Source organism: Ranitomeya variabilis, chromosome 2 (assembly GCF_051348905.1).
Source record: "Ranitomeya variabilis isolate aRanVar5 chromosome 2, aRanVar5.hap1, whole genome shotgun sequence".
Taxonomy (NCBI): Eukaryota; Metazoa; Chordata; class Amphibia; order Anura; family Dendrobatidae; genus Ranitomeya; species Ranitomeya variabilis.
The window spans coordinates 853,851,246-853,878,780 of record NC_135233.1 but is presented as its reverse complement, the minus strand read 5'-3'; the positions used below and the strand labels follow the sequence as shown (position 1 = coordinate 853,878,780).

Below are 27,535 nucleotides of genomic sequence, written 5' to 3'. Positions count from 1 at the left end.
GAGCCGATGCCAGTAGTGGGCCGCTGCACTGTTCCTCCCCCCCGCCGCCGCCGCCGCCGCCGCATTTAACTATACCGGCGTCTATGACACCGGTATAGTTCAATGCAATGATGGAGGAGAGCGTCACCGGACGCCCCCTCTCCCATCATTCCCCGCTCTGCCTCTGACAGTACACTGCGGGTGCGCGATGACGTCATATCATCGCGCACCTGCAGTGTCCTGGGCAGACTGCAGCCACCAGGAGCAGCGCGGGCAAAAGGAAAGGTGAGGAGAGTTTTTTTTTTTCTTTTTCACCGGACTGTGGGGCCATTATCGGGGGGGGGGGAGATGAGATGCGGGCTGTGCTCTATATACCCCTGTGCTGGCTGTGCTCTATATACCCCTGTGCTGGCTGTGCTGCATATACCCCTGTGCGGGCTCTGCTGTATATATCCCTGTGCGGGCTGTGCTGGATATACCCCTGTGCGGGCTGTGCTGTATATACCCCTGTGCGGGCTGTGCTGTATATACCCCTGTGCGGGCTGTGCTGTATATACCCCTGTGCGGGCTGTGCTGTATATACCCCTGTGCGGGCTGTGCTGTATATACCCCTGTGCGGGCTGTGCTGTATATACCCCTGTGCGGGCTGTGCTGTATATACCCCTGTGCGGGCTGTGCTGTATTTACCCCTGTGCGGGCTGTGCTGTATTTACCCCTGTGCGGGCTGTGCTGTATATACCACTGTGCGGGCTGTGCTGTATATACCACTGTGCGGGCTGTGCTGTACATACCACTGTGCGGGCTGTGCTGTATATACCACTGTGCGGGCTGTGCTGGATATACCACTGTGCGGGCTGTGCTGGATATACCACTGTGCGGGCTGTGCTGGATATACCACTGTGCGGGCTGTGCTGGATATACCACTGTGCGGGCTGTGCTGGATATACCACTGTGCGGGCTGTGCTGGATATACCACTGTGCGGGCTGTGCTGGATATACCACTGTGCGGGCTGTGCTGGCACCCAACACCATGTTGCAGTGCAGGAGATTCCTGCAACAGTCCGAGGCGTATCTAGGGGAAGGGGGTGGGGGGGCGTCACGGAGGTGGGGGGGGGGCCCCATTTGGAAGTTCGCACCGGGGCCCATAACTTTGTAGTTACACCACTGTACATCGGTATCTGTAAGCCAAAACCAGGGGTGGAACAATTAGAGGAAAAGTATAGCAGAAACCTATGCACCACTTCTGCATTTATCACCCACTCCTGGTTTTGGCTTACAGATACTGATGTAAAATACTGACCAAATACTGATAGTGTGACGGCAGCCTAACACATAATGCATTAAATGGGTTGTTCCCTTTCAGTTACATTTCGATAGCAGACAGCAATAGAAGAAAACAAATTGAGCTGAACTCTCCTTCCCTGTGTCCACCTGTGAGTTCCCACATCTGCTCCCAGTGTCATTGGCTGAAGCAATGAAGTCATGGCTACAGAGCATCAGTGAATCAGAGAGCTCAGTGGCTCTGAGTGGGGCGTTCCATTTTGTTTTTTTATAGTAAACTGTAGTCAACTGCAAAATTTAACTGAAAAGTGATGATAACCCCCTTAACTATGGCATGTTATAGAAAGCTGTAACTGGACACTTAAAGGGAACCTGCCTGGTCACCCATGCCCTGCAACTCAGCAGTATTCACCTTTGTATTATTAAAACCCCTGTCTAGCCAGCTCTGTATAACATAATTCAGCCCCCATTTCCTATGCTAATGAGGGCTTTGAGTAGTCAATGGGGCGTTATTTCTTGAAACTAATCCACCCTCTTTCTATGTTATGATGCCTCTAAGGGCGTGACAACATAATTTGATTGAGCAGTGTTATCGCCAGCTCATGTAAAAGTCATGAATGAGCGCCGCTCATTTCGGCAGTGTCACAGTGTCTTTGAAGCCAGATGTACCCTTCCAGGCTTCTGAGGCGCACTGCACAAGACTGGAAGTTCAGAAGATGGCTTCCAATCATGCACACTATGCCTCTGAAGCTGGGATGTGGGTGATCTGGCAATGATGCCCACAGAGAAGTGATAACATGGAAAGAGGGCTGGCTAGTCTGGGGCAACTAATGCCCTATCTACTAGTCAAAGTCCTCATTAGCATAAAAAAGGGGACATTGCAATTGCTTTTTTTCAGCATTTATTTAGCTGAATTACGATATACAGGACTGGTTATTCAGGGAGCTTAACCCTACAGAGGTGAATGCTGCTGGGTTGGGGGCATGGGGGACCTGACAGTTTCCCTTTAACATAAGAAAGGCCAATAAACATGTCAACTTTGGTGTCAAGTTACAGTTTTTTGCATTAAAATATCCTGCTGCATCGTGGTATGTGCTACATCTGTATATCCTCAGTAAACTGCTATTCATTATATATTCATCAGTAGTGTTGAGCGATACCTTCCGATATGCAAAGGTATCGGTATCGGACTGGATCGGCCGATATCCAAAAAATATCGGATATCGCCGATACCGATACCCGATACCAATGCATATCAATGGGACACAAAATAACGGAATGGTTCCCAGGGTCTGAAGGAGAGGAAACTCTCCTTCAGGCCCTGGGATCCATATTCATGTATAAAATAAAGAATAAAAATAAAAAATATTGATATACTCACCCCTCGGACGGCCCCGGCTCTCACTGGTCCAAGCGTCTGCCTCCGTTCCTAAGAATGCGGAGTGAAGGACCTTCGATTACATCGCGGCTTGTGATTGGTCGCATGACCGCTCATGTGACCGCTCATGTGACCGCTCATGCGACCAATCACAAGCCGGGATGTCATCAAAGGTCTTTCACTCCCTGCATTCTTAGGAACGGAGGCACCGCTAAGGTCCAGGGTCTGCCGGAGGGGTGAGTATATCAATATTTTTTATTTTTATTATTTATTTTTTACGTGAATATGGATCCCAGGGCCTGAAGGAGAGTCCTCTCCTCCAGACCCTAGGAACCATACGCACCGCACACTTCCAATTCCGATTTCCGATATCGCAAAAATATCGGAACTCGGTATCGGAATTCCGATACAGCAAATATCGTCCGATACCCGATATTTGCAGTATCGGAATGCTCAACACTATTCATCAGGTAACGGGACCCACTGTGATGATATTGATGAATGTGAGACCAATATTATCTGCTCACCTGATGCAACCTGCACTAACACAATAGGAAGTTTCATCTGTGCTTGTAAAGTTGGATTCTCAGGTAAGAAAATTAATAATTGCATTAAATTATCTCTTTGATATGAAAGTGGCATTGTCACTATCAGCGGCACTGATATCAGTGAGAGCTTGCAGTAGATTTCCTTTATTCTTCCCATAAGACGAGAGATGGTGTCAGAAAATGAAACATTTTATTTCCTGACACCGCGTGTTGTCACCTCGGCTTTGTGTCCCACTAAATAGAAGGACAGAGACAGAAAGAAGCTCAGAGTACAAATGTAGATCTTTAGTTTGCTTCTCTGTAGTAAATGACTATCAGGGAGGATTTTGTACTCCTGAATTCTGTTTTGTAAAAAAAAGACGTACCGCCCAGACCGAGTGCTCAATGTAAAGCGCCGCATAAGTATGAACCTAGCCTAACTGTGAGGAAATAGCCTCAATTACCTGTAAACCTTTTACATTGATCAGGTAACGGGACCCACTGTGATGATATTGATGAATGTGAGACCGGTAATACCTGCTCACCTAATGCCACCTGCAATAACGATATAGGAAATTACAGCTGCTCTTGTAAGAATGGATTCTGGGGTGAGTTCTTATTGATTCCAGCTTACAGCTTTCTTTAATGGGTTGTTCACCCCTGGACAATCAGTTCTTAACTGCTAAAGAGAGCAAACATCAGTTCTGACGTAATGGTAAAGTATTCTGATTGGCTGCAGTAGTCACATGACAAAACAATGTCACATGGTCGTCAGAAGTTCTATGGTCCGAAAAGTGAAGATGTATTTTTATATTCCGTATGGCCCCTATGTAGCAGTTTAGAAGAGTTGTCCAGTATTGGACGATCCATGTAACTGTTTATAAAAGTGCAGTTACTGATAAAGTCTTCTACATAAGTATCCTGACTAAAATGCATACAATGAGGTGTACTTATTAATGAGTGTCAAAAGCAAATAGGTGAGCCTGGGTGTATATGTTTAACCACACTTTGTTATACTGCTGTGCCATAGAAAGGTAAGATTGTGCTCGTATGAGATAGAAAAATAATATATTAGCTCTTATAAAGAAAATGTAACTCCTTCTTTCATATATAAATTACTAACAGTTCAAATTTAGGGGAAATAACCTGTAGTTCAGTCTTATCGGCACTTCAAACATGACCCATAATTTATGCCAAATTATTTTGACCATATTGGCTGTGACTTGCCAATTAACAACTTACAATATATGTTTTCAGTAGTAAATATTTATTTTCACATATACGTCTATTGTTAGATCCTCTGATAACTGTGACACATGTTACATTGATCAGGTAACGGGACCCACTGTGAGGATATTGATGAATGTGAGACCAGTAATTCCTGCTCACCCAATGCCACCTGTAATAACACAATAGGAAATTACACCTGTGCCTGTAATGTTGGATTCTGGGGTGAGTTCTGACTTATTTTCATTGAATCCTGTTTTTTACTATACTTTAGTGTAAAGTTCATTATGCTGTGCAGCAGGGATCCCACCAAAAATCTATTTGATGTGTATTTTTGTCAATCTGTAAAATAGAATTTAATAACAATTAAGTAATCCTTTATTTTAAGTGCCATAAATATGTTCCTTTCATCATTATACATCATTCATTACATTATGCTCTTTTCCCAGGTGATGGATATGACTGTGAGGCTCTGACACCATGTACAGATGCCAGTAACTGTTCTACTAATGCAACGTGTAGTAATATAGCAGGAGGCCTTTGTACTTGTAATGATGGATACCAAGGTAATCACTTATCACTAGAGATGTCTGTATATACAACCTTTCTCAGGATGCCATCTGCAGTTAATAGCTCCCCAATATCAATGACAAAACCGTAAGTGACACATACCGGTGCGGACACAGACAGAAAAGGTCCCTGGTCAAGAACAGCATATGGGCCGATTGCCTTCCAACAACTCATCATAGTGCACCCATTTACATGTCTGTGAATGAAGCTGCTTCTGGCTGTGGAGGCGGTAGTGGCCCCTTTACCACTTGGGCCCCTGTGCGGTTGCACCAATAATAAGTCCGTCCCTGATATGTATATTTAGGATTATTTTACACTGACGGACGGGGCTGTAACATTCTGTATATTAATGATGTGTGAGGCTGTCAGACACAATATTTGCATTTTGTATTTTCATAGAATGATTTTACCAGTAGTTTTTTCTTCTTAATGACTAAAATAAGGTGACTTCGATGCAAACTTCTGTAATTTGGCTTTGTATTACTGAGAGACTTTGGCTGCAGATTGTCCAACACAATTTAGCACCGTCCAATGATCCTATATTACCATATTGTAAGACAAGTGTGGATGAGCTCTTAATCACAGGCTTCAGTAATAAGTCATCATTTCTGTGTTGTGATCAGGTAATGGGTCATATTGTGCTGATATTGATGAATGTAGAAGAGATCACAACTGTTCATCTGTCGCCAACTGTAGCAACACAGTGGGAAGTTACATCTGTACATGTAATGCTGGATACACAGGTAAGGAGAATACATCAGCTATATGGGAAAATAATGGAAGTAACAGGATTATGTTATTTAACCCCTTTCTGTCATTAGACGTACTATCCCGTCGAGGTCGCCTGGGACTTAATTCCCAGGGAGGGGATAGTACATCATAAGCGATCAGCCGCGCTCACATTAACTCCCGAAACACTGCGATCAAACATGATCGCAGCATTCTGGCGGCATAGGGAAGCATTGCGCAGGGAGGGGGCTCGCGTTGTTCCGAGCCTCTCCTCCGTCCTCCTCCCTGCAGGCCCCGGATCCAAGATGGCTGCGGGGGGCCTTCTGGGTCCTGAAGCTAGGTGGCTTGCAAGTGCCTGCTGAGAGCAAGCGCCTGCAAGCCTGCAGCACTACCTGTCAGATTGCTGATCTGACACAGTGCTGTGCAAAGTGTCATGATGTCCTACCCTGGGACAAAGTAAAAAAGTAAAAAAAAAATATTTACATGTAAATAAAAAAAACAAACAATAAAAGTACACATATTTAGTATCACCGCATTCGTAACGACCCAGCCTATAAAACTGTCCCTCTAGTTAACCCCTTCAGTGAACACCATAAAAAAAAACGAGGCAAAAAACAACGCTTTATCATCATACTGCCAAACAAAAAGTGGAATAACACACGATCAAAAAGACGGATATAAATAAAAATGGTACCGCCAAAAACATCATCTTGTCCTGCAAAAAATGAGCTGCCATGCAGCATCATCAGCAAAAAAATAAAAAAGTTATGGCCCTCAGAATAAAGCAATGCAAAAATAATTATTTTTTCTATAAAAAAGTTTTTATTGCATAAAAGCGCCAAAACATAAAAAAATATATAAATGAGGTATCGCTGTAATCGTACTGACCTGAAGAATAAAACTGCTTTATCAATTTTAGCAAACGTGGAACAGTATAAACGCCCCCAAAAGAAATTCACAAATTGCTGGTTTTTGTTCATTCTGGCTAACAAATATCGGAATAAAAAACTACCAAAAAATGTCATGAAGCCGGGGGACTGGGGGAGCATCTGAACAGCGCTGTGCGCATGCCCAGGATTCCCAGCCCCTCACTGTGCATAATGCATAACACAGTGCGGGGAGGGAATTCAGCAACAGGGTGGCCGCACTGCCCGCACAGGCGCAGTCAGGCACCCGGCATCTGAACTATGACGGCCAATGAACACTGCGCCTGCCCCAGGCAGGCACTCACAGCGCAGGCGCCGGATTTAAGAAGAACAGCGCGCAGGGGGCGGCGACCATCGCCCCAGAAGAGATGAGTGACGGCAGTTGGGCGCTTCACAGAGGAGGCTTCGGACCTGCCTCCAGGTACAAAGACAGGTATTTAGGGAAAATTATAAAACGCTTTATTGAGGGAATAACAGAAGCAAAAGCTAAAAGAGCCACCTTGTTAGACTGCAGCATTACTGCTGCACAAGGTGGCTCTTTTAGTTTATAACGGCTGGAGGGGGTGACAGTGGCCCTTTAAATTATAAACTTCTGTGAAGCACTTGGGGTTCAAAGTGCTCACCACACATCTAAATAAGTTCCCTAGATGGTCTACTTTCCAAAATGGTGTCACTTTTGCAGGGTTTCCACTGTTTAGGCACATCAGGGGCTCTCCAAACGTGACATGGCGTCCTATCTCAATTCCAGCCAATTTTGCATTGAAAAGTCAAATGGTGCTCCTTTACTCCCGAACCATGCGCCCCCCAAACAGTGGCTTACCCCCACATATGGGGTATCGGCATACTCAGGACAAATTATACAACAACTTTTGGGGTCCAATTTCTCCTGTTACCCTTGGTTAAATAAAACAGATTGGAGCTGAAGTAAATTTTTTTGTGAAAAAAATTTAAATGTTAATTTTTTTTCAACACTCCAAAAATTCCTGTGAAACACCTGAAGGGTTAATAAACTTCTTGAACGTGGTTTTGAGCACCATGGGGGGTGCAGTTTTTAGAATGGTGTCACACTTGGGTATTGTCTATGATATAGACCCCTCAAAGTGATTTTAAATGTGATGTGGTCCCTAAAAAAAATGGTGTTGTAAAAAAGAGAAATTGCTGGTCAAATTTTAACCCTTATAACTCCCTAACTAAAAAAAAATTTGGTTCCAAAATTGTTGTGTTGTAAAGTAGACATGTGGGAAATGTTACTTATTAAGTATTTTGTGTAACATATCTCTGTGATTTAAAGGCATGAAAATTGAAATTTGGAAAATTGCGAAATTTTCGCCAAATTTCTTTTTTTTTCACAAACAAATACAATGTAGTGTTGAGGAAATTTTACCACTATCATGAAGTGCAATATGTTACGAGAAAACATTGTCAGAATCACCCGGATCTGTTGAAGCATTCCAGACTTATAACCTCATAAATGAACAGTGGTCAGAATTGTAAAAATTGGTCCGTTCATTAACATGCAAACCACACTTGGGGGTTAAGAGGTTAAGGCTACACTGGAGTAAATGCAATCAATATTATGTACCTTCTAGAGATGGTGAAAATCAGTTCGCAAGACCTGGTTCATCAGCCAGGTTAGTAATCTGTGGCTGTCGGGCAGGAGACCTGCGAGCGCTGCCTCTTACCTTATGGCATCCCTAGTTCCTCTTTTGATTAGATGGTTTGGCCTCACTTCATTATTGTGGTTTAACATTGTGCCAGGCCAACTTATAAAAAAGAACAGCTGCAGATGCTGCAGGTAGGATACAGTATTCATGGCCTTTGTCTGATGATCCCAAATTTCTGACCTGACCATCGGACCAGGTCATGTGAGTAAATTCACACCATGTCTAGTATCTTTCCTTAGTGCAGCATATATGGGGACTGGGAAGTCTGCTGTTTCCTTCATGATGTCTGTAGATGTACCTTTATTTTTCCTATAGCAAGAGAACATATCAAAACCTGTTCATTTGTAATCTCAATGTTTTTCAGTTCCTGAACAAATAATGTATGTAGATTAAAACATTTTTATTATAACTAGGGTTGAGCGACTTTTACTTTTTTAGGATCGAGTCGGGTTTCGCGAAACCTGACTTTGTCAAAAGTCGAGTCGAGTAAAATCGGGCAATTATCGCGCAAAGTCGGGATTGACCGAAACACGAAACCCAATGTAAGTCAATGGGGAAGCAAAGTCAGCAGTGAGTGGAGGACAGGAAAACACCTACAGTGCCCATTTTAATGTCAAAAACATCAATTCGTGTGACTTAAGCTTGTGAATCTTAATTTACCTTATAGTAATAGTTAGGCTTTGAAAATTGGGGGTAATTTGGCTAAAGTTGTGGGCGGGGTAGGGCTGGCTCAAGTTTTTCGTGGGCCCAGGAAAGGTGGACTACAACACGGCGGTGGAGCAGGGAGAGGTCAGTATTTCAACTTTGCAAGTGCTGTGATCTTGAGCAAGCAGGGGCGCCCACTGGTTTGCATTGGCACTGGCTCAGGGCCCCTCAAAGTATGGCGTTGTGTTTGACGGCGGGGGGCGCCTCCCACCGGCAGAGACACTTTTGTGTACTATGAGGGGCATTGTGACAGTGACGTCGCCAACGAGTATGCCCTCCCCACCTGATGAAGGAACCTGCACTTTCATCTGCGCCTTCCTCTTTTTCCCCATGTAAGGTGATATAGTATGCGGGAAGGGGAACCTGAATTTCAGCACGGTCAGATTCTGGCTGTGTAGAGTGCAAGGGGAATGTAGTGGTCTGGGTCAATGTACCAGCAGACACATGTAGCAATGGCTGGGCAATGGGAAGGATGAGGAGGAAACAGATATAGGCCCAAATAATAAAGTGGGCTAAGTGCAGTTCAAATTTGGTAACAGGACTAACCAGGCCTCATTGCTTTGTTCAGTGGAGGACAACTGTAATCAGAGGCAGACACAGTTAGTAGGCCCCAAACAAACTAGTAGGCCAAATGCAGTTTAAAATTTTTAAATATAGGCCGAAAGCCTGAAGATTGAAGCTCAGCTTTGTTCAGTGGAGGACAACACCAAGGAGCGGCAGACACCGTTAGTAGGCCCCAACCAAACTAGTATCCCAAATGCAGTTTCATATTAAAAATATAGGCCGAAAGCCTGAAGATTTAAGCCCAGCTTTGTTCAGTGGAGCACAACACCAAGGAGCCGCAGACACCGTTAGTAGGGCCCAAACAAATTTGTAGGCCCAATGCCGTTTTCAAATTCCTATAGGCTGAAAACCTGACAATTGAAGCTCAGCTTTTTTCAGAGGAGGACAGCTGTATTGAGTGGCGCAGACAGACACAGGTAGTAGGCCTTAAATAAAAAAAGTTGGCTCTATGCAGGTTTAAATAGGTTACAGGGGTACACAGGCAGCATTGGTGTGGTCAGCGGAGGACGATTGGAAGGAGGGACCACAGACAGACTTACTAGGCCTAAAATAAAAAAGTAGGCTCTATGCAGGTTTAAATAGGTTACAGGGGTACACAGGCAGCATTGGTGTGGTCAGCGGAGTATGATTGCACCGAGGAGCAGACACAGTTAGTAGGGCCAAAAAAGTAATAGGCAAAATGCAGTTAAAAATAGGTTACAGGAGTACGCGGGCGGCCTAGCTTTGTTCAGTGGAAGACAACTGTAAGGAGTGTCTGACACAGTTAGTAGGCCAAAATAATAAAGTGAGGTTAATGTCTGGCAAAAAAAAAATTACACAAATAAACAGGTGGCATAACTAGGTACAGGGGTGGACTCCTTTGCTGACTTGCAGACAGTGGTAGTTGGAGCAAAGTTTTAACTGGTGTAAATGTAGGACAGGGCCCCTGAATATTTTTACTAGCAACAATCATGTCAACAAATTGGTATTGGCAGTGCCATTGAAGGATTTAACAGCACAGACTAAACAGTGGTGGAGCAGTGAGAGGTAATTTTGCAAGTGGTAGAGCACTGTTTGAGCTGGGGGGGACACTCTCTTGTGGGCGGCGGTACTGGCCCAGGGCCCCTCATGTTACGATGGTGTGTCTGACGTTGGGTGTGCACCACCACCGCCAGAGACACTTCATTTTACTATGAGTGACCCTGTGCCAGTGCTGTCAGCCAAAAGTGGGCACACCCACCTGTTCAGCCAAACGGCACTCGCACAGGTGCTTGCGCCAAGTGGTGACCGTGGCCCCGTGGGGGGAGTCAGCCCATTTAGGGAGGTGTAAAAATTACCTATGGTGGACATACAGCAGCTGCCAATGGAGAAATTGGAGCAGTCAGTAAGACGAGTTCAAAAGCAAGACCTTTTACAGGAAAGCTAGGTGTCAGCAGGGAAAGGTGGGGCAAAATAATTAGAAATCCATGATTGGTTCATTTTAATGAAGGTTAGATGATCAATAGTGTTGAGCATTCCGATACCGCAAGTATCGGGTATCGACCGATATTTGCTGTATCGGAAATCCGATACCGAGTTCCGATATTTTTGTGATATCGGAAATCGGAATCGGAAGTTCCCAGTGTATGGTTCCCAGGGTCTGGAGGAGAGGAGACTCTCCTTCAGGCCCTGGGATCCATATTCATGTAAAAAATAAAGAATGCAAATAAAAAATATGGATATACTCACCCCTCCGGCGGACCCTGGACCTTAGCGGTGTAACCGGCAGCCTCCGTTCCTAAGAATGCAGATAGTTTAGGACCTGCGATGATGTCGTGGCTTGTGATTGGTCGCGTGAGCGGTCACGGGACCAATCACAAGCCGCGACGTCATCAAAGGTCCTTCACTCTGCATTCTTAGGAACGGAGGCTGACGGTTACATCGCTAAGGTCCAGGGTCCGCCGGAGGGGTGAGTATATCCATATTTTTTATTTTTATTCTTTATTTTTTACATGAATATGGATCCCAGGGCCTGAAGGAGAGTTTCCTCTCCTTCAGACCCTGGGAACCATCCAGGATACCTTCCGACATTTGTGTCCCATTGACTTGTATTGGTATCGGGTATCGGTATCGGCGAGATCCGATATTTTGCCGGTATTGGTCGATCCAATCCGATACTGATACTTTCGAATATCGGAAGGTATCGCTCAACACTAATCATCAACATTTTGGGTAGCCAGATGAGCCCTTTTTTCGGTCAGTATTGAACCAGCAGCACTGAATACTCTTTCTGATAGCACACTAGCAGCTGGGCAAGAAAGCTCCTGTAATGCATATTCTGCCAATTCAGGCCACGTGTCTATTTTGGATGCCCAGTATTCAAATGGGAATGACGTGTGAGGGAGAACATCGATAAGGGAGGAAAAATAGTTAGTAACCATACTGGACAAATGTTGTCTCCTGTCACTTTGAATTGATGCTGCAGTACCTGTTGTGTCTGCGGTCATTGCGAAATCACTCCACAACCTGGTCATAAAACCCCTCTGTCCAACGCCACTTCTGATTTGTGCACCTCTAACACCTCTGCCATGTTGCCCCCTGCAGCTCGTGTGAGAACCATCACCGCCGCTTTGTGCTGGGAATGCCTGAACCAAACGGTCTACAAGAGTTGCTTGTTTGGTAGCCAATATTTGCTCAAGGTTCTCATGTGGCATGATATTTTGCAATTTCCCTTTATAGCGTGGATCCAGGAGGCAGGCCAACCAGTAATCGTCATCGGTCATCATTTTGACAATGCGGGGGTCCCTTTTTAGGATGCGCAAGGCGTAATCCGCCATGTGGGCCAATGTTCCAGGTGTCAATTCACTGCTTGTGCTGGGTTGAGGAGCACTTTCTGGCAAATCAACATCACTTATGTCCCTCAAAAACCCTGTACCTGACATCGCAACGCCACCAGTTTCTATTGCCCCCTGAGAAGCTTCCTTCTCCCATAAATATTCATCCCCATCATCTTCTTCGTCCTCCTCCTCTTCGTCCGCCACCTCGTCCAGGAGACTTCCCGGACCAGACAATGGCTGACTGTCATCAAGGCTTCCCTCGTCCTCGGCTGCAGATGCCTGCTCCTTTATGTGCGTCAAACTTTGCATCAGCAGACGCATTAGGCTGATGCTCATGCTTATGATGGCGTCATCTGCACTAACCTGGCGTGTGCATTCCTCAAAACACTGAAGGACTTGACAGAGGTCTTGTAGCTTCGACCACTGCACACCTGACAACTCCATGTCTGCCATCCAACTGCCTGCCTGTGTATGTGTATCCTCCCACAAATACATAACAGCACGCCTCTGTTCGCACAGTCTCTGAAGCATATGCAGTGTGGAGTTCCACCTTGTTGCAACGTCTGTTATGACCCCAATGGCGAGGGTCTCAGAGGAACGTGGAAGTCTGCAGAATACAAAAATCCAGCTCATAGGGCAGTGGTAACTGGGTTGACCATATATCTACTCCTAACGCCAACACTAGAAGTAGCCGGGGATCATTCCTACGATGATTCTAGATGACACGCTCCAGCCGGAGAATCTAACTACCCCTAGTAGAGGAAAACAAAGACCTTTCTTGCCTCCAGAGAAGGGACCCCAAAGCTGGATAGAAGCCCCCCACAAATAATAACGGTGAGGTAAGAGGAAATGACAAACACAGAAATGAACCAGGTTTAGCACAGAGAGGCCCGCTTACTGATAGCAGAATAAAGAAAGGTAACTTATATGGTCAACAAAAACCCTATCAAAATCCACACTGGAAATTCAAGAACCCCCGAACCGTCTAACGGTCCGGGGGGAGAACACCAGCTCCCTAGAGCTTCCAGCAAAGGTCAGGATATAGATTTGGAACAAGCTGGACAAAAATACAAAACCAAAACAAATAGCAAAAAGCAAAAAGCAAACTTAGCTGATATAACCGGAACCAGGATCAGTAGACAAGAGCACAGCAGACTAGCTCTGATAACTACGTTACCAGGCATAGAACTGAAGGTCCAGGGAGCTTATATAGCAACACCCCTAACTAACGACCCAGGTGCGGATAAAAGGAATGACAGAAAAACCAGAGTCAAAAAACTAGTAACCACTAGAGGGAGCAAAAAGCAAATTCACAACAGTACCCCCCCCTTAGTGAGGGGTCACCGAACCCTCACCACGACCACCAGGGCGATCAGGATGAGCGGCATGAAAGGCACGAACTAAATCGGCCGCATGAACATCAGAGGCGACCACCCAGGAATTATCCTCCTGACCATAGCCCTTCCACTTGACCAGGTACTGAAGCCTCCGCCTGGAGAGGCGAGAATCCAAGATCTTCTCCACCACGTACTCCAACTCGCCCTCAACCAACACCGGAGCAGGAGGCTCAGCAGAAGGAACTACAGGCACAATGTACCGTCGCAACAAGGACCTATGAAATACATTGTGAATAGCAAACGACACAGGAAGATCCAGACGAAAAGATACAGGATTAAGGATTTCCAATATCTTGTAAGGCCCAATAAAACGAGGTTTAAATTTGGGAGAGGAGACCTTCATAGGAACAAAGCGGGAAGAAAGCCATACCAAATCCCCAACGCGTAGTCGGGGACCCACACCGCGGCGGCGGTTGGCAAAGCGCTGAGCCTTCTCCTGTGACAACTTCAAGTTGTCCACCACATGACTCCAGATCCGCTGCAACCTATCCACCACAGAATCCACCCCAGGACAGTCAGAAGGCTCCACATGACCCGAAGAAAAGCGAGGATGGAAACCAGAGTTGCAGAAAAAAGGCGAAACCAAGGTGGCGGAACTAGCCCGATTATTAAGGGCAAACTCAGCCAACGGCAAGAATGTCACCCAATCGTCCTGATCAGCAGAGACAAAACACCTCAAATAAGCCTCCAAAGTCTGATTGGTTCGCTCCGTCTGTCCATTAGTCTGAGGATGGAAAGCAGACGAAAACGACAAATCAATGCCCATCCTACTACAAAAGGATCGCCAGAACCTGGAAACGAACTGGGATCCTCTGTCTGACACAATATTCTCAGGGATGCCGTGCAAACGAACCACGTTCTGGAAAAACACAGGAACCAGATCGGAAGAGGAAGGCAGCTTAGGCAAAGGAACCAAATGGACCATCTTGGAGAAGCGATCACATATCACCCAGATAACGGACATGCCCTGAGATAGCGGAAGATCAGAAATGAAATCCATGGAGATATGTGTCCAAGGTCTCTTCGGGACAGGCAAGGGCAAGAGCAAACCGCTGGCACGAGAACAGCAAGGCTTAGCTCGAGCACAAGTCCCACAGGACTGCACAAATGACCGCACATCCCTAGACAAGGAAGGCCACCAAAAGGACCTGGCCACCAGATCTCTGGTGCCAAAAATTCCCGGGTGACCTGCCAACACCGAGGAATGAACCTCAGAAATGACTCTGCTGGTCCACTTATCCGGGACAAACAGTCTGTCAGGTGGACAAGACTCAGGCCTATCAGCCTGAAATCTCTGCAACACACGTCGCAGATCCGGAGAAATAGCTGACAAGATAACTCCATCTTTAAGAATACCAACAGGATCAGCGACTCCAGGAGCATCAGGCACAAAGCTCCTAGAAAGAGCATCGGCCTTCACATTCTTTGAACCTGGTAAATACGAGACAACAAAATCAAAGCGGGAGAAAAACAATGACCAGCGGGCCTGTCTCGGATTAAGGCGTTTAGCAGACTCGAGATACATCAGATTTTTGTGATCAGTCAAGACCACCACACGATGCTTAGCACCCTCGAGCCAATGACGCCACTCCTCAAATGCCCATTTCATGGCCAACAACTCCCGATTGCCCACATCATAATTTCGCTCGGCAGGCGAAAACTTCCTAGAGAAAAAGGCACAAGGTTTCATAACAGAGCAACCAGGGTCTCTCTGCGACAAAACGGCCCCTGCTCCAATCTCTGAAGCATCCACCTCAACCTGAAAGGGAAGTGAGACATCGGGCTGGCACAAAACAGGCGCCGAAGTAAACCGGCGTTTCAACTCCTGGAAAGCCTCCACGGCAGCAGGAGCCCAGTTAGCTACATCGGAGCCCTTCTTGGTCATATCCGTCAAAGGTTTCACAATGCTAGAAAAATTAGCGATAAAACGACGGTAGAAGTTAGCGAAACCCAAGAACTTCTGAAGACTCTTAACTGACGAGGGTTGAGTCCAATCAAGAATAGCTCGGACCTTGACTGGGTCCATCTCCACAGCAGAAGGGGAAAAAATGAACCCCAAAAAGGGAACCTTCTGTACACCAAAGAGACACTTTGAGCCCTTGACAAACAAAGAATTTTCACGCAAAATTTTAAAGACCAACCTGACCTGCTCCACATGCGAATCCCAATCATCAGAAAAAACCAAAATATCATCCAGATAAACAATCAAAAATTTATCCAGATACTTCCGGAAAATGTCATGCATAAAGGACTGAAAAACTGAAGGCGCATTGGAGAGCCCAAAAGGCATCACCAAGTACTCAAAATGACCTTCGGGCGTATTGAATGCGGTTTTCCATTCATCACCTTGCTTAATGCGCACAAGGTTGTACGCACCACGAAGGTCTATCTTGGTGAACCACTTGGCACCTTTAATCCGGGCAAACAAGTCAGACAACAGCGGTAAAGGATACTGAAATTTGACAGTGATCTTATTTAAAAGCCGATAATCAATACAAGGTCTCAAAGATCCGTCCTTTTTTGCCACAAAAAAGAATCCCGCACCAAGAGGGGAAGAAGACGGACGAATATGTCCTTTCTCCAGAGACTCCTTGATATATGAACGCATAGCGGTATGTTCAGGTACCGACAGATTAAACAGTCTTCCCTTAGGAAATTTACTGCCTGGGATCAAATCTATAGCACAGTCACAGTCCCTATGAGGAGGCAGTGCACTGGACTCAGACTCACTGAAGACATCCTGATAATCAGACAAATACTCCGGAACTTCCGAAGGCGTAGAAGAAGCAATAGACACAGGCAGGGAATCCCCATGAATACCACGACAGCCCCAACTTGACACTGACATAGCCTTCCAGTCCAGGACTGGATTATGGGTCTGTAACCATGGCAGCCCTAAAACAACCAAATCATGCATTTTATGTAAAACCAGGAAACGTATCACCTCGCGGTGTTCAGGAGTCATGCACATGGTAACCTGTGTCCAATACTGCGGTTTATTTGCTGCCAATGGCGTAGCATCAATACCCCTAAGAGGAATAGGATTTTCTAATGGTTCAAGAGTAAAACCACAGTGCTTAGCAAATGACAGATCCATAAGACTCAGGGCAGCACCTGAATCTACAAACGCCATGACAGGATAAGACGACAGTGAGCAAATCAAAGTTACAGACAGAATAAATTTAGGTTGCAAATTACCAACGGTGACAGGACTAACAACCTTAGCTATACGTTTAGAGCATGCTGAGATAACGTGTAGAATCACCACAGTAGTAGCACAAGCCATTCCGGCGTCTATGAATTTTCCGCTCATTTCTAGTCAGGATTCTATCACATTGCATTAAATCAGGTGTCTGTTCAGACAACACCATGAGGAAATTTGCGGTTTTTCTATCACATTGCACCGAATTAGGTGTCTGTTCAGACAACACCATGAGGGAATTTGCGGTTTTGCGCTCCCGCAACCGCCGGTCAATTTGAATAGCCAGTGCCATAGTATCATTAAGACCTGTGGGAATGGGAAAACCCACCACAACATTCTTAATGGCTTCAGAAAGGCCATTTCTAAAATTAGCGGCCAGTGCACACTCGTTCCAATGTGTCAGCACGGACCATTTCCGAAATTTTTGGCAATACACTTCAGCCTCGTCCTGCCCCTGAGACATAGCCAGCAAGGCCTTTTCTGCCTGAATCTCAAGATTGGGTTCCTCATAAAGTAAACCGAGCGCCAGAAAAAACGCATCAATATCAGCCAATGCCGGATCTCCTGGCGCCAGCGAAAAAGCCCAATCCTGAGGGTCGCCCCGTAAGAACGAAATAACAATTTTTACTTGCTGAGCAAAGTCTCCAGATGAACAGGGTCTCAGGGACAAAAACAATTTACAATTATTCATGAAATTCCTAAACTTAAACCTGTCTCCGGAAAACAGTTCAGGAATCGGTATTTTAGGTTCTGACCTAGGATTTCTGATAACATAGTCTTGTATGCCCTGCACACGAGTAGCCAGCTGGTCCACACTTGTAATCAAGGTCTGGACATTCATGTCTGCAGCAAGCATAGCCACTCTGAGGTAAAGGGGAAGAAGAAAAAAAAAAACTCAGAATCTTCTTTCTTATAATCCCTCTTCTGCAATGCATTAAACATTTAATACTGGCCTGGCAAACTGTTATGACCCCAATGGCGAGGGTCTCAGAGGAACGTGGAAGTCTGCAGAATACAAAAATCCAGCTCATAGGGCAGTGGTAACTGGGTTGACCATATATCTACTCCTAACGCCAACACTAGAAGTAGCCGGGGATCATTCCTACGATGATTCTAGATGACACGCTCCAGCCGGAGAATCTAACTACCCCTAGTAGAGGAAAACAAAGACCTTTCTTGCCTCCAGAGAAGGGACCCCAAAGCTGGATAGAAGCCCCCCACAAATAATAACGGTGAGGTAAGAGGAAATGACAAACACAGAAATGAACCAGGTTTAGCACAGAGAGGCCCGCTTACTGATAGCAGAATAAAGAAAGGTAACTTATATGGTCAACAAAAACCCTATCAAAATCCACACTGGAAATTCAAGAACCCCCGAACCGTCTAACGATCCGGGGGGAGAACACCAGCTCCCTAGAGCTTCCATCAAAGGTCAGGATATAGATTTGGAACAAGCTGGACAAAAATACAAAACCAAAACAAATAGCAAAAAGCAAAAAGCAAACTTAGCTGATATAACCGGAACCAGGATCAGTAGACAAGAGCACAGCAGACTAGCTCTGATAACTACGTTGCCAGGCATAGAACTGAAGGTCCAGGGAGCTTATATAGCAACACCCCTAACTAACGACCCAGGTGCGGATAAAAGGAATGACAGAAAAACCAGAGTCAAAAAACTAGTAACCACTAGAGGGAGCAAAAAGCAAATTCACAACAAACGTCGATTATTAGGCGGTGCTGGGGAAGCTTCAAAGATCGCTGATGGTTCTGCATATGGCTGGAGTGTACAGGCGAACGGCGGATATGCGAGCAAAGTCTTCGCACCTTCAGGAGCAGGGTGGGTAACCACGGATAACTTTTCAGGAACCACTGCACCACCAGGTTCAAGGTGTGAGCCAGGCAAGGAATGTGTTTCAGTTGTGAAAGGTCTATGGCAGCCATAAAATTCCTTCCGTTATCACTGACTACCTTGCCTGCCTCAAGATGTACACTGCCCAGCCATGACTGAGTTTCTTGCTGCAAGAACTTGGACAGAACTTCCGCGGTGTGTCTGTTGTCGCCCAAACACTTCATTTCCAACACAGCCTGCTGACGCTTACCAATAGCTGTTCCATAATGGGACACCTCGTGTGCAAGACTGGCAGCTGCGGATGGAGTGGTCGTGCGACTGCGGTCTGTGGATGATCTCTCGCTTCTGTTGGGGGACAAGGAGGAGGAGGAGGGGTGGCGAACGCTTACAGCCAACTGTTTCCCAGACCATGGGCTAGGCAGAACTGTCCCACTATGGCTGTCCCTTGCGGACCCTGCATCCACCACATTAACCCAGTGTGCCGTGATGGACACGTAACGTCCCTGGCCATGCCTACTGGTCCATGCATCTGTCGTGAGGTGCACCTTTCTACTGACAGATTGCCTGAGTGCATGGACAATGCAGTCTTTCACATGCTGGTGGAGGGCTGGGATGGCTTTCTTCGCAAAGAAGTGTCGACTGGGTAGGTCATAGCGTGGTACTGCGTAGGCCATCAGGGCTTTGAAAGCTTCGCTTTCAACCAACCGGTAGGGCATCACCTCTAACGAGATTAGTCTAGCAATGTGGGCGTTCTAACCCTGTGTACGTGGATGAGAGGATGAGTACTTTCTTTTCCTAACGAGAGTCTCTTGTAGGGTGAGCTGGACTGGAGAGCTGCATATGGTGGAACTAGCAGGGGTGGTGGTGGACATGGCAGACTGAGAGAGGGTTGGTGATGGTATTCTTGCTGTTGGCCTACATACAGTGTTTCTTACCAAGAACCTGGTGATTCCCTGACTGGTTCGGCCTTGCGACGATACCTCCACATTTGCTGCAGGTGGTGTCGTAACCGGTAGGCTTACAGTGAGGGAAGGAATGTAGCATTGCTGACTAGCTTCATTGTGAGCGGGTGCAACAACGTTACGGGACATTTGGTAGTTTGTCCAGGCTTGCAAGTTCATGGTGTTTAAATGTCTACGCATGCAACTTGTATTTAAATTTTTGACATTCTGACCTCTGCTAAAGGTCCTTGAGCATTTCTTACAGATCACTTTGCACTGATCTTTTGGATCTTGGTTAAAAAATTGCCAGACTGCACTCTTCCTACTATCGAATACTTTTTCAGACATTGCACACTGTGCTACTTTAACCGGATGGCCACGCTGTCCTACAACAGTTTTTGGTTTGGACACACGTTTTTGTCCAGATACGGGCCTGGCAGATGAAAGCTGTTGCGATGTTGATGCCTGCTGCGGCTCCTCCTACTCTGCTTCAGAGCTACTGCCAGCGGCACCCTGTTCCCCCAATGGCTGCCAATCGGGGTCAACAACTGGGTCATCTTTCACCTCCTCTTCTATGTCCTGTGCACCTTCCTCTGTGTCACTGTGTAAGCCGGTGCTATAGCGTTCGGGACTGGGCACCATAGTCTCATCAGGGTCAGATTCTGGCTCAGTACACTGAGAGGGCAATATTGTGATCTGAGTCAATGGAACAGCATAATAATCTAGCTGTGGCTGTGCATCTGTGCACTCCATGTCCGATTCATCTTGTAATGGGCTGTGAACTATTTCCCTTTGTAATCTTGGCACGGTATGTGTAAAGAGCTCCATGGAGTAAAATGTAGCATCACCTGCCACATCCTTCACTTTTGCTTTGGGTGAAGGACAAAAGGAAGCGACTTGATCCTGACCGGGAGCATCCACTGACGACGCGCTGCTTTTAAATTTTGCACTTTCCGAAGAGGATGCGAAAGAGGCAGAGGCAGAGTCAGTAAGGAAAGCCAAAACTTTTTTCTATGAAACAAAAAAGAGAAAAAAAGCCAGCTCACCGATAGATGCAAGAGGCACGGAACTTCGTCCTGACACGACGTAGTAGAATCCCAACAACAAAGAAAAATTGTTCCAGCTTCTTCATAAAATTTGATACTTTAATCCAACATATTAAAATAGAAAAGGACACACTCCTGGGACAATGCCATAGCACATGTGAAGAGAGCTACGCGTTTCGACCTTGCGGTCTTTGTCACAGCTGTGACAAAGACCGCAAGGTCGAAACGTGTAGCTCTCTTCACATGTGCTATGGCATTGTCCCAGGAGTGTGTCCTTTTCTATTTTAATATGTTGGATTAAAACTTTTTTCTGCTGGTCCGGCTTTAAAAGTGGTTTTCCTACTCCCAGAACAGGGAGCCTTCGAGGCCTTGTGTAGCCAGACGATGACGCTGGCTCAACAACTTGAGACTTAGGTGCTATTTTGCTTTTCCCACTACCACCAGATGCTCCTCCACCACCACCACTACCATCATTACCAGCTGGCAATGACCGCCCACGACCACGACCTCTTCCACCAGACTTCCTCATTCTGGGAAAAATGTAACCAAACTAACAACCGTTATATGGTATTGTAAAACCAGGTAGAAGGTGTACGTAAACTTGTTGTGAATTTAAATCTCACTTTACAGGTGTGGGAGAATGCAGAAAAAATCAGGCCCACTGTATTACACTACACAGTTTCAGTGGCAGAAAGTGGCTGACATATGCCACAAACAGGACTGATGCAGGTGCACTGTGTGGCAGTATAAATCTCCCTTTTTATGTGTGGGAGAATGCAGAAAAAATCAGGCCCACTGTGTTACACTACACAGTTTCAGTGGCAGAAAGTGACTGACAGATATGCCACAAACAGGACTGATGCAGATGCTCTGTGTGGCAGTATAAATCTCCCTTTTTATGTGTGGGAGAATGCAGAAAAAATCAGGCCCACTGTATTACACTACACAGTTTCAGTGGCAGAATTTAGCTGACAGATATGCCACAAACAGGACTGACGCAGATGCACTGTGTGGCAGTATAAATCTCCCTTTTTATGTGTGGGAGAATGCAGAAAAAATCAGGCCCACTGTATTACACTACACAGTTTCAGTGGCAGAAAGTGGCTGACAGATATGCCACAAACAGGACTGACGCAGATGCACTGTGTGGCAGTATAAATCTCCCTTTTTATGTGTGGGAGAATGCAGAAAAAAATCAGGCCCACTGTATTACACTACACAGTTTCAGTGGCAGAAAGTGGCTGACACATATGCCACAAACAGGACTGACGCAGATGCACTGTGTGGCAGTATAAGGGTATGTTTCCACTGTCAGGATGGCCGGCGGTATCGCCGCAGCGGCGAAGCCGCTCGGCGCTAAGCCCCGCCCCCTTTCTGGGACGCGATCATGCCGGATGTGTTAACTCTTCACATCCGGGATGATTGCTCTCTCCCATAGGGCCCTGTGATATGCCTTGCGGGGACGGACATGCTGCGATCTGAAAAGACGCGCAGCATGTCCGTAGTCGCAGGGCCGCCGCGTGCGGGTTTCCACGCATAGTGGAGACGGGATTTCATAAAATCTCCTCCACTATGCTGGAACATCTGGACGCTGATATGCCACAAACAGGACTGACGCAGATGCACTTGTGTGGCAGTATAAATCTCCCTTTTTATGTGAGGGAGACAGCAGAAAAAAATCTGTCCCACTGTATTACACAAAACAGTTTCAGTGGCAGACAGTGGCTGGCAGATATATTTAAAAAAAGGGACTGTACTACAATAACAATCTCCCTACAATGATCTCGGTCAGGACAAGTATGGTAGCCAGCAATAAAAAGGACTGCTGCACACAAAAGTGTGGACAAATAAACAAGATAACTGTGCAGAAAGGAAAGAGCAGCAGGATTTTTGCTTTTAAAAAAGCAGTTGGTTTGCACAGCGGCGTACACACAGCAACGCAGCTATCAGGGAGCCTTATAAGCTACAGAGCTAATGCACTGAAATCTAGCCTCCACTGTCCCTGCAAAGAAAAGGTGGTGTTGGACAGTGGAAATCGCTACAGCACAAGTGGTTTTGGGGTTTATATTTCCTACCTAACAATATCCCTGCTTCTGACCAAGCTGCAGCACCCTCTCCCTATGCTACTATCGGCAGAAGTAAGATGGCGGTTGGCGTGCACGCCCCTTTATAGCCCCTGTGACGCCGCAGAAAGCAAGCCAATCACTGTAATGCCCTTCTCTAGTCTACGTTCACATTTGCGGTCTGCGCCACAGCGTCGGGCGCCGCAGCGTCGCCGCATGCGTCATGCGCCCCTATATTTAACATGGGGGCGCATGGACATGCATTGCACTTGCGCTTTGCGACACATGCGTCTCTGCGGCGCACGCGTCCGGGCGCAGAGGACGCAGCAAGTTGCATTTTTGCTGCGTCCAAAATCAACCAAAAAAAGGATGCATGCGTCGCAAAACGCAGCGTTTTGCATGCGTTTTGCTGCGTTGTGCATTGCGTCGCCGACGCTGCGGCGCACAACGCAAATGTGAACGTAGCCTAAAGATGGTGGGGACTGAGACCTATGTCATCGCGCTTCCCACACTCTGCGTCCACCTTCATTGGCTGAGAAATGGCGCTGAACGCGTCATATGAAACGTGACTTTGGCGCGAAGATCGCCGACCGCGTGGCCAATCCCACACTGGGATCGGCTCGGGTTTCACGAAACCCGACTTTGCCAAAAGTCAGTGACTTATGAAATTGTCCGATCCGTTTCGCTCAACCCTAATTATCACATCTACCTATAATGTTATGTCATTAGTTAAAGAGGGCCTTTTACCGATTGTAATAGCGGTTGCAGAGCAGATTGTTGTTTTTTAATTTCACCTCTTCATTGTGATGATATTAGCAATCAACATATTTGACACCTAGTGAGTGTTAGGGTTGGTGGAACGCACAGAGTATATATATATATGTATTATTAAGTGCATTCGCAACCTGGGGTCCACCGTGCTGGAGAAGAACCTGCTGCTGGCAAATGGCGGTGCTATATGGCAGTATAAGCGAACTCTGTTAACTCCACAGAGTCGCTAGGAACAAGATGCTGTGCCCGTTAACCTCACAGAGGTACACAGCTACCAACCAGAGCAAACTGTGGTCATGCAGTCAGAGAAAACAGGCAAACAACTCCTCACCAGAGGTGCCCATATTCTAGTGGTTTATTTCAGCCAAGGGCCTGAATACACTCATACAAACTCCTCACCGGAGGTGCGGGTATTCTAGGGGCTTATTTCAGCCAAACCCTAACCGCATCCAAACATGACCACACTGGCGCTGAGGTCATAGACATTGGTTTGATACTAGCACTTGACCATGCGGCCATGCAAACCTTTAATAGCTGCAGCAACTTCAGGACCTTCCTAGAGGACCAATGGGAGATGCTACAGTATCTGAGCATGTGACCCCCGACCTCCAATGCAGAGGTCTTTTCCTGGGCATGCTCAGAAGGGGAATTAGTCCCAGAGACGTCTGCTCGCCGCTGACCAGTACTGGCTACAAAGGCAGAGCCTGGAAGAACATTAGTAACCAGTTGCCCAGTATCAGCCTGTGTCAGATGCTGGGACTGATGTCTCCGCTGAGCAGGCTCCACTGTGGCTGGAGAAGAATGGGAGACCGCAGCGGAGGTGGTTTGAGATTCCCACCTGTGCAGAGGCGGGAACTCGACACCTAACACTGAGTTAAGGTTTCTTACTTCCAAAACGGCATTATTAGAGATTTCACTAGGGATGTGTACTTCTTACCCATCTATGATTCTAACCAATCATAATTAGGAAGGACTACTGCTGATTAAGATGTATTGAAAGCCTGTTCTGCTCTCACAGCAAATGGAATACAAGTTGCCAGGTTTCCGTGAGAACAACAGATATAAATGTGATTACGGACATCTCTGAGCTTTTTTGGAAGTGCACTGAATAGCAAGGTGGGTTGCTGCTGAGGGGAAAAAAAAAATCTCTTTAAATCTTCAGCTTAGCGAGTGTGAATGAGCTGAGTGTGACTTGAGCGTAAGTGCGAATGGCGGTAAGTGTGTGACTTGTGATTCAGTGACTTTGGATTCAGGGAGTTTCCAAGGGAGGAATTACTGAATTGCTGTCTGTATTTTATTAATACTTTGCATTTATTTTTTATTTAACTTTTCTGTCTGGTGCAATCCCCATTAGGAAATGTGCTCCACTATTGTTAATGCCATCCAGTGTACATCTTGCCACATGAATGCAATCCTTGGGCAGCCGGTCGAGGGTGCATACTGCTGTGCGAGATGTTAGCACGTTGAGCATTTGGAAGCCCAGATTCTGAATCTAAATGTGCAGCTGGCAACACTGAGATCCATTGACAATATGGAAAGGAGTCTTCTGCTCACTGAGCAGACGCTCAATGGGATAGATGGGGGAGATGGTAGGATGGAGCTGCAAGACAGTGAAGCAGCAAGCTGGGTGACAGTTAGGAAGTGGGGTAGAGGAAAGAGTGCCAGGGAGGCTAGTCCTGATCTTGCACACCCCAATAAGTTTGCTAAGTTGGCAGAGGAGGAGGGTGCCAGTACAGGGGTAGCATTGCTGCAGCGAGGCATGTCCTCTGAAAGCCGGAGGAGTGACTGCTACAGTAAGGAGGGAAATAGGAGAGCAGGGCAAGCCAGACAGGTGCTGGTAGTGGGGGACTCAATTATTAGGGGAACAGATAGGGCAATCTGTCACAAAGACAGGGATCGTCGAACGGTGCTGCCTACCTGGCGCTCGAGTCCGACACATCACTGATCGGATTGACAGATTACTGGGAGGGGCTGGTGAGGACCCAGCGGTCATGGTGCACATTGGCACAAATGACACATTTAGAGGTAGGTGCAAGGTCCTTAAAAACGATTTCAGGGAATTAGGCTGCAAGCTGAAAGCTAAGACCTTACAAAGTGGTATTTTCTGAAATACTGCCTGTACCACATGCCACGCCAAAGAGGCAATGAGAGATTATGGAGGTTAATAAGTGGCTCAAGAATTGGTGTAGGAAGGAGGGGTTTGGGTTCCTGCAGAACTGGGCCGACTTCTCAGTTGGCTACAGGTTCTATGCTAGGGACGGGCTGCATCTCAATGGGGAAGGTGCAGCTGTGCTGGGGGAGAAAATGGCTAGAAGGTTGGAGGAGTGTTTAAACTAGGGAATGGGGGGAGGGTATTCATTTTATAGGAGGGGATGATAGTGCAGATAGAGACCTGGGCACAAATAAGGAAGTTGGGGGCGGCGGTGGCATGGGGGGTGGGGTTAGAACAATTAATAATTTAAGAAAGAATAGAGGTACAGAGAGATACATAAAGTGCATGTATATTAATGCCAGAAGCCTCGCCAACAAAATGGACGAATTGGAATTAATGTTGTTGGAGCATAATTATGACATGGTGGGGATATCTGAAACATGGCTGGATGAGAGCCATGACTGGGCTGTTAACTTGCAGGGCTATAGTCTGTTCAGAAATGACCGAATGGATAAGCGAGGGGAGGTGTGTGCCTATATGAAAATCATCCTTAAGACCCATCCTGCATGGTAATATAGGTGAATCTAATTAAAATGCAGAGTCCCTGTGGGTGGAGATAAGGGGAGGAGGAAAAAAATAATAAATTACTGATAGGGGTTAGCTATAAGTCTCCAAAAATAATGGAAGCATCGGAGAATATCTTCATAAAGCAAATAGATGAAGCTGCGACTCAAGGAGAAGTCATTATTATGGGGGACTTCAACTACCCTGAAACAGATTGGGGAACAGAAACCTGCAGTTCCAGCAAAGGTAATCGGTTTTTGACAACTATGAGAGACAATTACCTTTCACAACTGGTTCAGAACCCAACAAGAAGGGGAGCACTGCTAGACCTAATATTAAAGGGAACCTGTCACCCCGTTTTTTCCATATGAGATAAAAATACCGTTAAATAGGGCCTGAGCTGTGCATTACAATAGTGTATTTTGTGGACCCTGATTCCCCACCTATGCTGTCAAAATACGTTACCGAAGTCGCCGTTTTCGCCTGTCAATCAGGCTGGTCTGGTCAAATGGGCGTGGTGACATCGCTGTTCCTTCCCCCAGATCTTGCTTATTTTTCCGTTGGTGGCGTAGTGGTTTGCGCATGCCCAAGGCCCAAATCCACTGCATAGGTGTGTAAAAAGAGCGCGATCTGCGCTATTCCTCTGGTGATCGGTGGGGGCGGCCATCTTCCTGTGGCCACGCGTGCGCAGATGGAGCGCTCTGCTGCCCGGGGCTTCAGGAAAATGGCCGCGGGATGCCGCGTGTGCACAGAAGGAGATCGCGGCGGCCATTTTCCTGAAGCAGAGTTCGCATCTCGGCTTCAGGAAAATGGCCGCCGCAATCTCCATCTGTGCACGCGTGGCATCCCGCGGCCATTTTCCTGAAGCCCCGAGCAGCAGAGCGCTCCATCTGCGCACGCGCGGCCACAGGAAGATGGCCGCCCCCACCGATCACCAGGGAAATAGCGCAGATCGCGCTCTTTTTCCACACCTATGCAGTGGATTCGGGCCTTGGGCATGCTCAAACCACTACGCCACCAACAGAAAAATAAGCAAGATCTGGGTGAAGGAACAGCGATGTCACCACACCCATTTGACCAGACCAGCCTGATTGACAGGCGAAAACGGCGACTTCGGTAACGTATTTTGGGAGCATAGGTGTGGAATCAGGGTCCACAAAATACACGATTGTAATGCACAGCTCAGGCCCTATTTAACGGTATTT

The 27,535-nt window shown here is 46.6% G+C and overlaps 1 protein-coding gene across 1 annotated transcript in view; it reads left to right on the top strand.

Annotated features, from left to right (window-relative positions):
* The window catches only part of LOC143803981 (uncharacterized), a 521,136-nt gene that overhangs the window by 440,539 nt on the left and 53,062 nt on the right, over positions 1 to 27,535 (top strand). Inside the window, exons 108-111 of the mRNA XM_077281733.1 lie at positions 3,654 to 3,773; positions 4,498 to 4,617; positions 4,842 to 4,958; positions 5,586 to 5,705. Coding sequence (XP_077137848.1) covers positions 3,654 to 3,773; positions 4,498 to 4,617; positions 4,842 to 4,958; positions 5,586 to 5,705 — 477 coding nt within the window. The remainder of the gene's footprint in view (positions 1 to 3,653; positions 3,774 to 4,497; positions 4,618 to 4,841; positions 4,959 to 5,585; positions 5,706 to 27,535) is intronic.